The following is a 12,074-nucleotide window of genomic DNA, read 5'->3' as shown; positions in this document are numbered from 1 at the left end:
TTTCTTCTCTGGGCCTGTAGTACTGGAGCAGGCCTCTGGAGGTGGCCTGTAGTACTGGAGGAGGGCAGGGTGGCTGTGGGGTGGCTGAGGGCATTACCCTTCCTTCTGTGGAGTGTGTTTGAGACCAGGTCACACCAGGGAACCCCCCCTGAGGGCAGTGGGCACCACCTCTGGCCATTTGACTAACCCCTGTGCTGTAAGTTGTAGACCGTAATGGGTGAGTGTCACTGGCTCGTGATCTGGTGAGAATTTGGGAAATCCCCCCACCCCATTCCAATTCGAAGGCATCTCAGCAGCCTGCCCCCTTCCTTCCCAGCCATTTCCCTCTGTAGGATGCAGGGAGCCAGAGGCAGCCACAGTGAAGGGGAGTGGGAGAGACGCTGGGATATGTCCTCTCCGAAAGGTGCGCCTGTGAACTTTAGAAAACAGATTCTCGAGCAATTAATTATTTGTAAGCAAATGACCACACTCACAGGACATCATTTGAGGTTGTCAGCAAAACAGAAAGCCGACCCATTGGAAGAAAAGGTATTTTCTGGAAACCTCTGACTTATAGGAGACCAGCACTGTTGGTGAATTCTTTAACAGGAGTTGTATAAGTCAAAAAGCTTCCCTCTTTTCAATATGTGTCTCTAGTTTCTTTTTATTAAAAAGTATCAAAAATGTAAGAGTATTAATGAGTTATAGCAGCCACTTTTGATGTTATTATTCTTAAAATGCATTTTATGTCCTATCTAAGAGCAAAGGGGAGGCAATGGGGAGGTGTAGCTTAATAGGTGCAGGATTTCAGCTGGAGAGGATGAAACAATTCTGGAGTGGATGGTGGTGATGGCCACACAACAGTGCGAATGTACCTAATGCCACTAAACTCTACACTTAAAAATTATTAAAATGGTACATTTTATGTTCATGTATTTTACCGAAATAAAAATTTTAAAAAGCAAATGTTAAAAAAAAGAGGGTATTAATGTCAAGCTGGGGCCTCTGAAGGATTCTAAATAAATGTGTAATGTGAAATCACCTTGGAACATAAATTCTTCAGAGAGGAGTGCTCTCCTTAGCACCAGAGAGTCCATCCAACACTGGGCACCACCCACTGCCTGTGAATGAAGGCATAGCGCCTCCCAACCCACCCTGCTCCCCACGCCATCCCAGGGCCACAGGCCTCCTGACACCTTCTCACTCCTGCTCCCATCCCCGCCGGCTAGCTCCTGGGGCTGACTCCCTTCCAGGCCCCACTGACTGCTTACTAAGTCTCAGTGTCACCAGCCACAGCTCCAGAGGGTTGCGCTATGCCTAATTCCCTCAACACAGGATCTTAGAAAAGAGTGATGAGGGTTTACAGCTGATCGTTAGTATCAAAATTCTTTGTGAATCATGACATTATAAATTGGCCTGTGGCAAGGCTCATTGGAAACCGACCCTGCCTTGCTGGGACTAGAATCCTATCATCTGTGTGCTAACTGCATGTCTCACAGGCTGCTCAGAATTCTGGCTGACATGTGTCTAAAAGGAAAAGGAAAGGAATTCTTGCTTGCTTTGGTTTGGCAGATAAAGCGTCTCAAGTCATGGGCTTACTGGGACGGTAACCAAGAGGTAGTCATGGCCACACCTGTGGGTCCCCACTGGTCCAGGTGACTTTTAACTCTCTCTGGAAGCGAAATGCTAAGGCTGTGGTCACAGCTCTTTGTCTACACTAACAGAGTGAGAGAGACGCAGACACAGCAAATGACACCTGAGCACAGGCCCTGCAGACACTGGACAGCTGTGGACAAATACTACTATCCTTGCCAATCCTCTCCTGGTGCTAAACTGTCCTTCTCTCGTCCCCTGACAGTGTAGGCTCCCATCTCAGACTCCATGGGTGCCTTATCATGGGCAAACTTTCGGGCATGTCCACTGCCATCTCTAAAAACCTTCTGTGTCCCATTTCCAAGGGGCCCAAGCGCCATAGCCACCCAGGGCTTCATGAGTGCTCAAGCGTGTCAATGAGCCCGTAGGCTAAGGAGGACCTTCTGCAGAAGCCCTGTCTTTCCCTGAAGCAGCAGCTCTGATCAAAGCAAACAAATGGCAACAAACACAACAGACCCGCTCACTAGTATGCAACTGCCAGCTTCAGAGCGGTGAGCCCCGATGAAATGTGTCCTCCTCCAGCTGTGAGCCACTGAGCAATGACAACACCCCATCAGTGCACAGCGAACCTCGTGTCCTCCTCCCATTCACTCATCTGCCATGCGGTTGCAAGGCGCGTGCTGCAGAAGCTGGACTGGAAGAGACGGTGGACACCTTCTGGGCGGCATGTGGTATCTCACTGTCTTCCAAAACTTGGTCTTTGCGCACTGTGACTGCTCTGTGAAGTCCCCTTGCCACCGGATGGCCCCGTGCTTCTGTTTGATATACTGAATTGACTGTGGCATGGCTGTGTAGTCCTCGATTTTCTCCAGCTCAATGAGAATGACCTTCATCCCGTCCTGGATGAGGGCATTGTAGACCGCGATTTGTTCTTCCGGCAGGTTCTTTAACAGACCAAAGCCCAGCGATTCAGGGACCACGATGACCATCAGCCTCCTACACAGCTTAACATTTTCATCGATGACATTGGCCACAGCTGGAAATAAAGAAAGAAGGCTCAGAAGAGCTCACAATTAAAACAGCCAGGGTCATAATGCTTCTGAGAATATTAGAAACAGGCTCTGAGAGGAGAAAATGGACTTTTTTTTTTTTGAGATGAAGTCTCACTCTGCTGCCCAGGCTGTAGTGCAGTGGTACAATCTCAGCTCCCTGCAACCACTGCCTCCCAGGTTCAAGCGAGTCTCCTGCCTCTGCCTCCCAAGTAGCTGTGATTACAGGCACGCACCACCATGCCCAGCTAATTTATGTGTTTTTAGTAGAAACGGTGTTTTACCACAAGCTGGTCTCAAACTCCTGACCTCAAGTAATCTTCCTGCCTTGGCCTCCCAATGTGAATTAATACAAATTTTTGGAGTTTTTCTTTTCTTTTCTTTTAACATTTCCCACCTCTTCTGTGAAGACTTTGTGGCTTTCCCTGAAGCATTGGTCCTCTGTAGTCATGAATCATGTTTTGCATGTGGTTTCTTGGTATGTCACTTTCCCTGGCCAACAAATATCTGATGATGCCTGACTTTGTATTCCCAGACTCACTGAAGGTCTGCTCTACATTAGCAGATGAGCACATTTTTAAAAATAGATTTTAAAAGGATAGGAAATGCATACTTAGCTCAAATGTTGCATTAATCTTGAATCTGTGTTTTCCTTTTGTTCTTTATAGTTATTTAAATGACCAGGATTGATGTGACTAATTTAGAAACCAAATTACATGTCCTGATGACTGCTTGGGGAAGGGAGGGCTCTTTAAATTCCCAGCTCTGCAGATGCTATTCAGTCTAAGGTTACCTCTCATAGGAAATAAGAATAGACTGGAACCTCCCTGAGGACAGGCCCTTTTGCTTGGCTGATTTTCTAGTGCCTAGAATAGTGTCCATCACATAGAGGTTTTCAGTAAATATTTGTTGAATAAGTGAGCGAACTGACATTTGCTGGTGACTAGGAAAAAAGTTTATTTCAGATTTCAGCCATTTTGCTGTGTAGCCTTCCAAGAAGGAGAACAAAGGGACAGGAAGGCACGGTTGTGTGTCTAAGGTGTGCTGAGCTCCATGCCGGGGTTTCCTTCTCAGGTTTTCTCATTCAGGTCTCTAATCTGAGTCAGGGAAGCATCCCTCTCCCCATTTTACAGATGAGACAACTGAGGTTCAGAGATGATAACTGAATTGTGCAAAGCCACCTTCTTCAAATGGGAAAAGTAAACTTAAAACTTCCGTTGTATTTAGGGAGGGGAAAGGCAAGTAGGGTTGAGGTTTATAATCAGCTTTAAGCACTACCTGATCTACATATTCAAACCAATGGGGAAACCACCCAGCAGTTTGTCTTAGGGACATGAGGGCAAATGACCACTTGCCACCTTTCGTCACTGCCAGCTGTTCAAGCGAATGGTTTAACCATATCCTCACTCAAAGTAAGACGCGTGCTGCTGCAAGCAGGAATCCCAGGCACTGCGTGGCAGGGAGGAGCCTAGAGCGGGCAGCAAGCTTGGGCCCAAGCTCCTTGGCTAGGGGCTAGGGGCTGGGGGCTGGGGACTGGGGACTGGGGACTGGGGGCTGGCAGGTAGGGGGCGCTGCTCATAGACGTCCTGTGGTTCCATGGGGAAGGCCAGCAGAGTCACCGCCATTAGTAAAGTGGAGGAAAAGAGGGGTCACTTTCCTTTTTTTGTTATTTTTATACCTCACTTAAAACACACCTTGTCCAGGGAATTCATCTCTGCCGAATATAAATAACTTATATCCACATTGTCTCTCCAGCACCTCTGGCAGGATCTTCAACACCAGGGCGTCCACAGCGTGCCTCTGGCTTTCCTTGTGGGGCTTGGGATATAAGACGTAGGCGTCATACAGCTTCCCGTCTGGAAAGGAAACGGACAAGCTCGTGGAATTGCTGCTACCAAATTCTTTCATGTGAACAAACCGGAAGCCCGAGTGGCTACCGTGCTATCCTTCGGCCTGGATTCCATGACTTCAACGTGCCCAGCTGGGCTGACTTGGTGCCAGGGGCTGCCAAGCAACATCATCTCCTCTCACAGATGGACCCCTGAGGCAGATGGTCTTATCCTCACTGCAGACAGTGAAGCTGAGGCTGGGTAGGTTGCATCACATTTGCAATTCGTAACCCCGCCCCATGTCTTCTGATTCTGAGTCCACCACCCCCCGTGATGTGGCCAGAAATGAGAATTAAAGGCAGGAGACTCGTCCAGCGCAGTGGCACATGCCTGTAATAAAGAAGTTCAAGCAGGAGGATAATTTGAGGCCAGGAATTCAAGACTACCCTGGGCAACATAGCAAGACTCTCCAAAGAAAATAATTTTTTAAAAGTTAGCCAGGCATGATGGCTCACGCCTGTAATCCCAGCTACTCTGGAGGCTAATGCAGGAGAATCGCTTGAACCTGGGAGGCAGAGGTAGCAGCGAGCCGACATCACACCATTGCCCTCCAGCCTGGGCAACAAAAGTGAAACTCTGTCTCAAAAAAAAAAAAGGAGTTCAAGGCTGCAGTGAGCTATGATCATGCCACTGCACTCCAGCCTGGATAACAGAATAAGACCACATCTCTAAAACAAACAAAAACAGGAAACTCTACCCATTTACCCATGTTACCCTCAGCGTGTCCTGCATGACGGAGCACTGTCCTAACTGCACCAGGCAAAATGGGATGACTCCCTCCTGATTCAGAACCACCAGTGAATTCCATCACTACAAACCCACAGACTCACGTCTGTGAAACAAGAGCACAAGCAATTGAGCAGACTCTAGTAACCCGCAGTGCTGTTGAGAGAAGACAAACCCAAAGGCGCATGTCATCAGCATCAGTATTTATTGAGCAACCTCAAAAGCAGCCCCCATGTTGATCAATGCAGAGATGAACAAGACACAGACCTAACTGGGCAGACCATTCATATGCACAGAGATGAAACAACACAAGGCATTACGAGGCGACAAGAGCCAAACCAGCAGAAAAGACAGGAAGAAATGAAAACCCCCATGCTCTGGGGTTCTTGAAAAAAAAAATTCACAATGAAAATGGGACAGCGCCTGGATTTTAAAGGCTGGGAGAGTTTAGGAAAAAAAGTACGGGTCTCAGAGTGGATGGTAAACAAGCTTGCAGGGGAGCGTAATCAGAAGGACATGGAAGGAGGAAAAATTCCCTACTCATGAATCGTGTGAATGAATAAGGAACTTTAGCAGGACCAGAGGGCTTGAGTGGAAGAAGAGGTAAGTGTGAGTGTCTCATTGGAAAACACGATTTCGAGCTTTAGGCTGTTTAGAAACTTAGGCAGTCTAGTAGGTACTAGAGAGGGGTGGTGTCCTTTTCTATCCCCTTTTCATGAGAGGTTGTTTGATGAATAGACTTGGAGAAAGGGGTGATTCTACGATTAACAAGGGAAAGGAAAATCTTGTACTCTTCCAGTTTTTCTCCAAATAATAGAAATAAAAACATGCACAGATCTTGACAGTTTACATATCACCTTTTCTCATTCCATCAATTCTCACACCTACCACTGCTGATCGTCAGGTCCCTGCTCACCATTCTCGGCCATCTCTTATGGAGAATGGTAATGCACACACATGTACACATGTACACATGCAGTCATGCACATGCATGCACACACACACATGCACACATGTGCACACTCCTTCTCTGCCTCCCCACCCCATCACGAAAAGAAGCTGTGTGAGAGTGGAGACTGTTGGCTCCCTGCCCTACCCTCAGACCCTGGAGCAGGACTGGGTTCAGAGGAGGCCTCCATCAGTGCTCACCAAATGTCCAAATGAAGCTTGATTTTAAGGAGGCTCAAAGAGCTTATATCTATGGTGGGGACAAAGTTGAGGTCAGACTCAGCTTTTTAAAGTGTGATCACAGGGCAGGTATAAAAGGAATCACTAATTTGTGTCTTGACTTGTCAAAAACCCAACACAACTAAAACTCCTTGTGGAATCTTAAGGGTCACTGATTGGGAGCACCACTCAAATAAGTGGATATGTTTCCGTGTAAAATTTCATGGCACACATTCGACTCTCCAAAGCCAGAGGATTTTTTTTTTCTGTAGATAGAAGATGGAAAAAGAAACATTTCATAAGGTTCTTATGTTTCTGAATTTTGGAGAAGAAATTAATTTTCCCATTTAAAAATGTGGTATTTATCCTTTGGTTTCTGATAAAGGGCTTGGTGAGTTGATGCTGGGTTCACCACAGAGAACAGCCTCTCCAGTAAATACGGTCTTTCCTGGTCTTTTCTACACTTCTAAACTACACCAGACATGCTGGCTTATTGCCACCTGCCTCAGGCCCTGCCACAAGTATGTCTCTTCTCTCAATCTGTTTCTCCTTTTTTTCCTACTGCTTCTGATTTTTTTAAAAAACAAATAAACCATGTCTGCTAAGTGTATTCTCTCTTTTACAAATGTTTCCTCTTTCTAAACAAGGTGTCTGAGGATAAAGGTACTTGGTGCTGTCCAGCTTCAGGATCAGAAGAGATCTGAGTAGCAAAAAAGTCTCATATCTTTTAAAAATTCAAAATATACAAATGCACCCAATTTTTTGGATTATTGTTTTTTCTTTCTGTCTAACTAAGCTTTTGAAAAGAAATAGAACTTGCTGATGTTCTCAAGATGTAGTGAGTCTTCATCACTTTCAAATGACTAATTCATAATTTACTGACCAATATATTAATAGCAAAAGATCAAGTAGTAGTCTTTTGCTTTTTGCATCAGGCTACTGATTTTGAAGAGCCTTGCCAGGCAACAGCACCTCAACATTTCCCAGCTTTGCCTCTCATGACCAACTGTGTGGGACATGGTTGTATCTTCAGGTTATGAGTAAGGAAGCTGAGACCAGCAAGGCTGCACAATCTCTCCAAAGTCTCCCGGCTGGTGAGTGCATAGCCTTGAGCTAAACCCAGGTCCACCGTTCCTTTTGCTGTGGCTAAAATGAGAAACGGGAGCAGGAAATTTCACAAAACGTATCCCTGATTAGTCCTGTGCAACTGTGCCAGTCTGAATTTTCCAGAAGTGGCCCCAGCAACATTTCCAGTCCCGCATGTTCTTCTAAAACTTTGCCACACCCCCATAAAGACACAGAGTCTATTTCTACTCCCTTAAAATTGTTATGTCCTTCTTGACTCTTGGCAAAAGTATGTAAAAGCTCATTCACAGAAATTAATATTTATGAAATATTACCTAAAAATCATTCAATTTCCTACTTTCTCTCAATTTTAGGCCTGATCAAACCAGAATAGTGGAAACCTCAGATTCAATCTGGTCTTCACACAAATGCTTTTACTGAACTGCAGGAGGTTTGGTGGGTTTAGCCCCAACAGGCATAGAAAACACTAGAAGAAACTCCACACAAAACGGGCTGTTACATTTACCAAGGGAAAGTTGTTACAGTCAAGCTTCCCTACACCACGCCCTTTTGAAATGAGGACTCCCTATGGAAAAAAAACAAAATCTGCCTTTGGAAATTAGTCTCAGAACCAGCCATGTTCTTGAATGAAAATTTGAAAGGCTGTTGTGAACAGCACACAGTGGATCTTGTCGTTGCCTTTGCTTTAGCTTGGAAAGAAATTCACCTTTAATCATTGTCAAAGATGTCATTCACTCTACCCTGACTTGTTTTCCTGTTGTCCTCTTGGTTTCCCTTTGTTCACTGGATCTATTTGACTTGGCTTCATTTTTACCATTCTATTCTACATGCACATTCTCCAAAGACCTATTTGGAGTAGGGTGAGGCATACTGAAATCTCTCTAGGAGATGTGTACACAGACCCTTCCGCCCTCCTACACACATGCACCCCTGCCAGGAGAATTTTCAAAGCTCCAGTCGCTTGCTAGAGAAGATACAGAACTTGCTGACTTCAGCCAGGCCTGTCAATGGCTCCTCCTAAAACGGTGAGTCATGCACATCAAATTATTAATTGAGTGATGAAGCTTAGCTAACCCAGTCAGGATAAACAACTCATCCTAAGAAGGACATTATTTCTCGCTTCCTCATTTTCATCTGTTAATCGGTATTTCCTGATTTACCTCAGAAACTATCCTTAAAGGGAACAAGAACATAAACAGGATCTGGGACTAATCTCAGAGTCTCATTAGTAGCTCACTGTGAAAGCCAACACACAGAGATATTACAGGGTCGTTCTCGTAGGCGGAGCTGTAGAGAATTTCATCACAAAATGCACACATACTTTCCTGAATCAAGCAAAATAAAAATAAAGAAAAGAAGAACCCTTGGCTGCCTGTCGGCCTCCCTTGCCAAATCCTCTTCCCACTGGTGCAGAATCTGGGCTACGTCCCAGTCTTGTCAGAGGGCGGGGCTGCCTGACTCTCTCATCTGCCCAGCCCCCACTACTCAGCGTGAGTCGCTATTCCTGTTTTCTCTTCCTGCTAAACTCAACCTCACTAGCAGCCTCCCCACACACTCTGCACAACACCCATAAGTCACAGCTGTAGTCACGCTCCTGGGAGTCGCAGTGACTCAGTGAGAGAGAGAGATCGTGAGAGAGACATGCTATGGGGCCTGAGCTTCCAGGAAGAATACGCAAAGTGACACAGCCTTCTGTTAGTCAAAAAGTAGAAAGCAACTGAACCACTCACATCTGTGTCAGAAAACAGTAAGTGGTGGGGGACTGAACCGTCTTCTTCTCAAAGACATGGGTGTGCTTAGACAGGGTGGCTGCTGCAGAGGCCAGAGCCAAAAACAGAGACCCCCTCATGCCCAGTCGGACTATCCACAGTGCTAGAAGCAATTCAGGTTACACTGGACACTCAAGGTTCAGGTGACTTTTGTAATGAAAAAGGAGTTAATTGCTTTCTACATTGCTCCAGTTGCTAATTTTGAATTCTGAAATTGAATTAGGAATGAGTCCAAGTTAGAATATCTATGTTTTATCCAACATGCGGATCACAACTTGTGCCACGTATTTTATGTGCAAAGCAGGCACCTGACGCCAGTGACCTCTTTTATGTTTTAGCTGCCCATAAAACACTCTTGGACACCCCGTTTCCCTCCCTTTCCTGCTCTTGTCACTCAAGCCTCTGGACTTAAAAGGTATAAATTTGTGCATCTCCACACAGGTTCAGCTGCACGAGGTTCTTTGGGCTTATATTTATTTTTCCATCTAATTAGGGGACATTAAAGCAGATTTATTACTTTTTCAAGGCCTTAATAAACTGTGTCTGTTCTGAGACAAAACAAAACAAGACCAAGTAGCATGAAGAGTCACAACCACCATGGCGGGAAATGCCAGGCTCTCAGGAGTCAGGATCACACTGAGGCGTTTCCCTGCCAAACAGCACTGGCAGGGAGACAAACCCACAGCTGTGGTGATGGGGATTTGTTCCTACCTCCAGACAAGCCATAGAAGTTGCCCTGTGCCCCACAACGCAGCTGAATGCTTCCTTGTACTTCAACTCAGTTATTCCCACTGTCAAAAAGCAGGATTTAATCACTTTCCCTTTCCTTCTTTCTCTGTTTTTTGAGGTGGAGTTTCACTCCTGTTGCCTAGGTTGGAGTGCAATGGCGCAATCTCAGCTCACTGCAACCTCTGTCTCCCAGGTTCAAGCAATTCTCCTGCCTCAGTCTCCTGAGTAGCTGAGATTATAGGCATGTGCCACCATGTCCGGCTAATTATTTGTATCTTTAGTAGAGAAAGGGTTTCGCCATGTTAGCCAGGCGAGTTCCAAACTCCTGACCTTCTGATCCACCCGCCTTGGCCTCCAAAAGTGCTAGGATTACAGGCATGAGCCACCGTGCCTGGTCTCCTTCCTTCTTTTTTCCCTTCCTCCCGTTTTCCTCCCTCTCTTCCCTTAACCACCCCATCGCTTTCCTTTTTTCTCCCAACCTCCATTCTTCCCTCCCTCCTCCCTCCCTTCTTTCCTTCTTTCCTCCATCTCTTTATCTTTCTTTCCTCCCTCCCTGTCTCCTTCCTTCCTTCCTCTATTCCTTTCTATAACTGAGAAAAAGACAAAAGTTAAATATCTTTCTAAGTTTACACAGGAAGTAAGTAGAGAAGTCACATTCAAACTTGGGTTGATCTCTCTTCATATCTGAGAGTTGAAGACTTAAATCCCCTCAGGCACCAAGTACAGGGCCTAGAGAGAGCTCCAACTGCAGGCAGCTCATCCCTCTCCATGAAACAGATTCTACAAAAGCACCCACTGTGCTGAGCACACATCATGGATGGAGAGGACTTTGCTCTTGGACAAACTTTCCTTCAGTGGATGGAGGATGGACGTGGAAACATTTGTAACATGGCTGCAGCGGGATGTAGAAGATGATCTCCTCCTGCTGCTTAGCAAACATTTCCTCAATCACAAGAGCCTTAAACCTTATCTGACCAAATGATGATGCTGGTGATTAGGGACAAATCATTTCTCTAAAGCATAGGCAGTTCCAAGGAGATTCCTTTCCATAAATTTGCCAACAGCTTAGTAAAATACACCAAAGTATATTTGAAACAGTTGTATATGTATAAGAGGCTGCCAATTTTGAGACATTTTTTCAGTGATTACACACACTTACCTTCTACGGTCCCAGTAGGATGGAAGGCACTTCGATACCAAAGAACAATGTCAATCTTAAAAATGTTGTAGAAGTACACAACACACACGGCCACAGCCATCAAGGCAAAAAGCCCTCCTATCAAGTAAGCTCGAAAATCTGGAGCTACAAATGACAGCAAAAAAATAAAACAATTATAATTATGATCATGATACAAAGAGTCCATTACATTCTTTACGAATATAGATCACGTTATGAACGCCAAATGGAAAGGTATTGGATGTCAATGAGGGCACAGCTTAAATATTTCTTTAAAGCCAAATAAGGGGTATGGGAGCAGAATAATCTGATCTGGACCATGATTGTTAGGAAACAAGTCAGCTCCTGGGAACCTATGAGAGTAAAAGCCTGCAGAGCCCTAGTTTCTGGTGGCAGATGCAGCATGGACCCAACTACGTGAGGACTGCTTTCAAAACACACATATTCAGGTTCTGCTGAGTCAACATGAGACTGTCCAGAGATGAAGGGTGAGTATGTTCATAGGGCACCTTCTATAGCTGTTTCTGTTGTCTGTTCTTGATGACAATCCTATTATAACTGCTTTCCCAGCTACTCAAAGATGCACAGCTGGACTCCCATCATTTTGAAAGAACCAACAGTTGTCTCCCCTGGAAGCCAGCACCACTCACTCCACAAGACAGGCCAAGAGCCAAACTCTTGCTTCAACCTTTCTGTGCCATCAGTTTCCAGGCTGGGTGCCTGTGCAAAAGACACAGTCTCAGAAAGAATGTTTACAGCCTGCTCTGCTTCATGAGTACATTGCAGAGCAATTATGAGCCTAATTGGTGGGCAGGAGACAGCCAAGGAGCAGAACCAGCTCCTCTGGAACTTCAAGTCCCTGGAAACATGCTCCTACACATTCAAGAAAAGGAACAGCATGGCTTCTGCC

At 45.6% G+C, this 12,074-nt stretch overlaps 1 protein-coding gene across 6 annotated transcripts in view; it reads right to left on the bottom strand.

Moving 5' to 3' along the window:
* Positions 1 to 616: 616 nt before the first annotated feature.
* Positions 617 to 12,074, bottom strand: part of IL1RL2 (interleukin 1 receptor like 2) — a 47,443-nt gene continuing 35,985 nt past the window's right edge. For all 6 annotated transcript variants that reach the window (XM_078348864.1, XM_078348865.1, XM_008980189.5 and 3 more), the window contains 3 exons: positions 11,147 to 11,290; positions 4,316 to 4,477; positions 617 to 2,608 (listed from right to left, as the gene is read on the bottom strand). In XM_078348864.1, coding sequence (XP_078204990.1) covers positions 2,220 to 2,608; positions 4,316 to 4,477; positions 11,147 to 11,290 — 695 coding nt within the window. In that variant the 3' untranslated portion in view covers positions 617 to 2,219. The remainder of the gene's footprint in view (positions 2,609 to 4,315; positions 4,478 to 11,146; positions 11,291 to 12,074) is intronic.

This window comes from Callithrix jacchus, chromosome 14 (genome assembly GCF_049354715.1).
Source record: "Callithrix jacchus isolate 240 chromosome 14, calJac240_pri, whole genome shotgun sequence".
In the NCBI taxonomy this organism is placed as follows: domain Eukaryota; kingdom Metazoa; phylum Chordata; class Mammalia; order Primates; family Cebidae; genus Callithrix; species Callithrix jacchus.
Note: the sequence above shows the minus strand (reverse complement) of the source record. Positions and strands in the feature narration are given on the sequence as shown.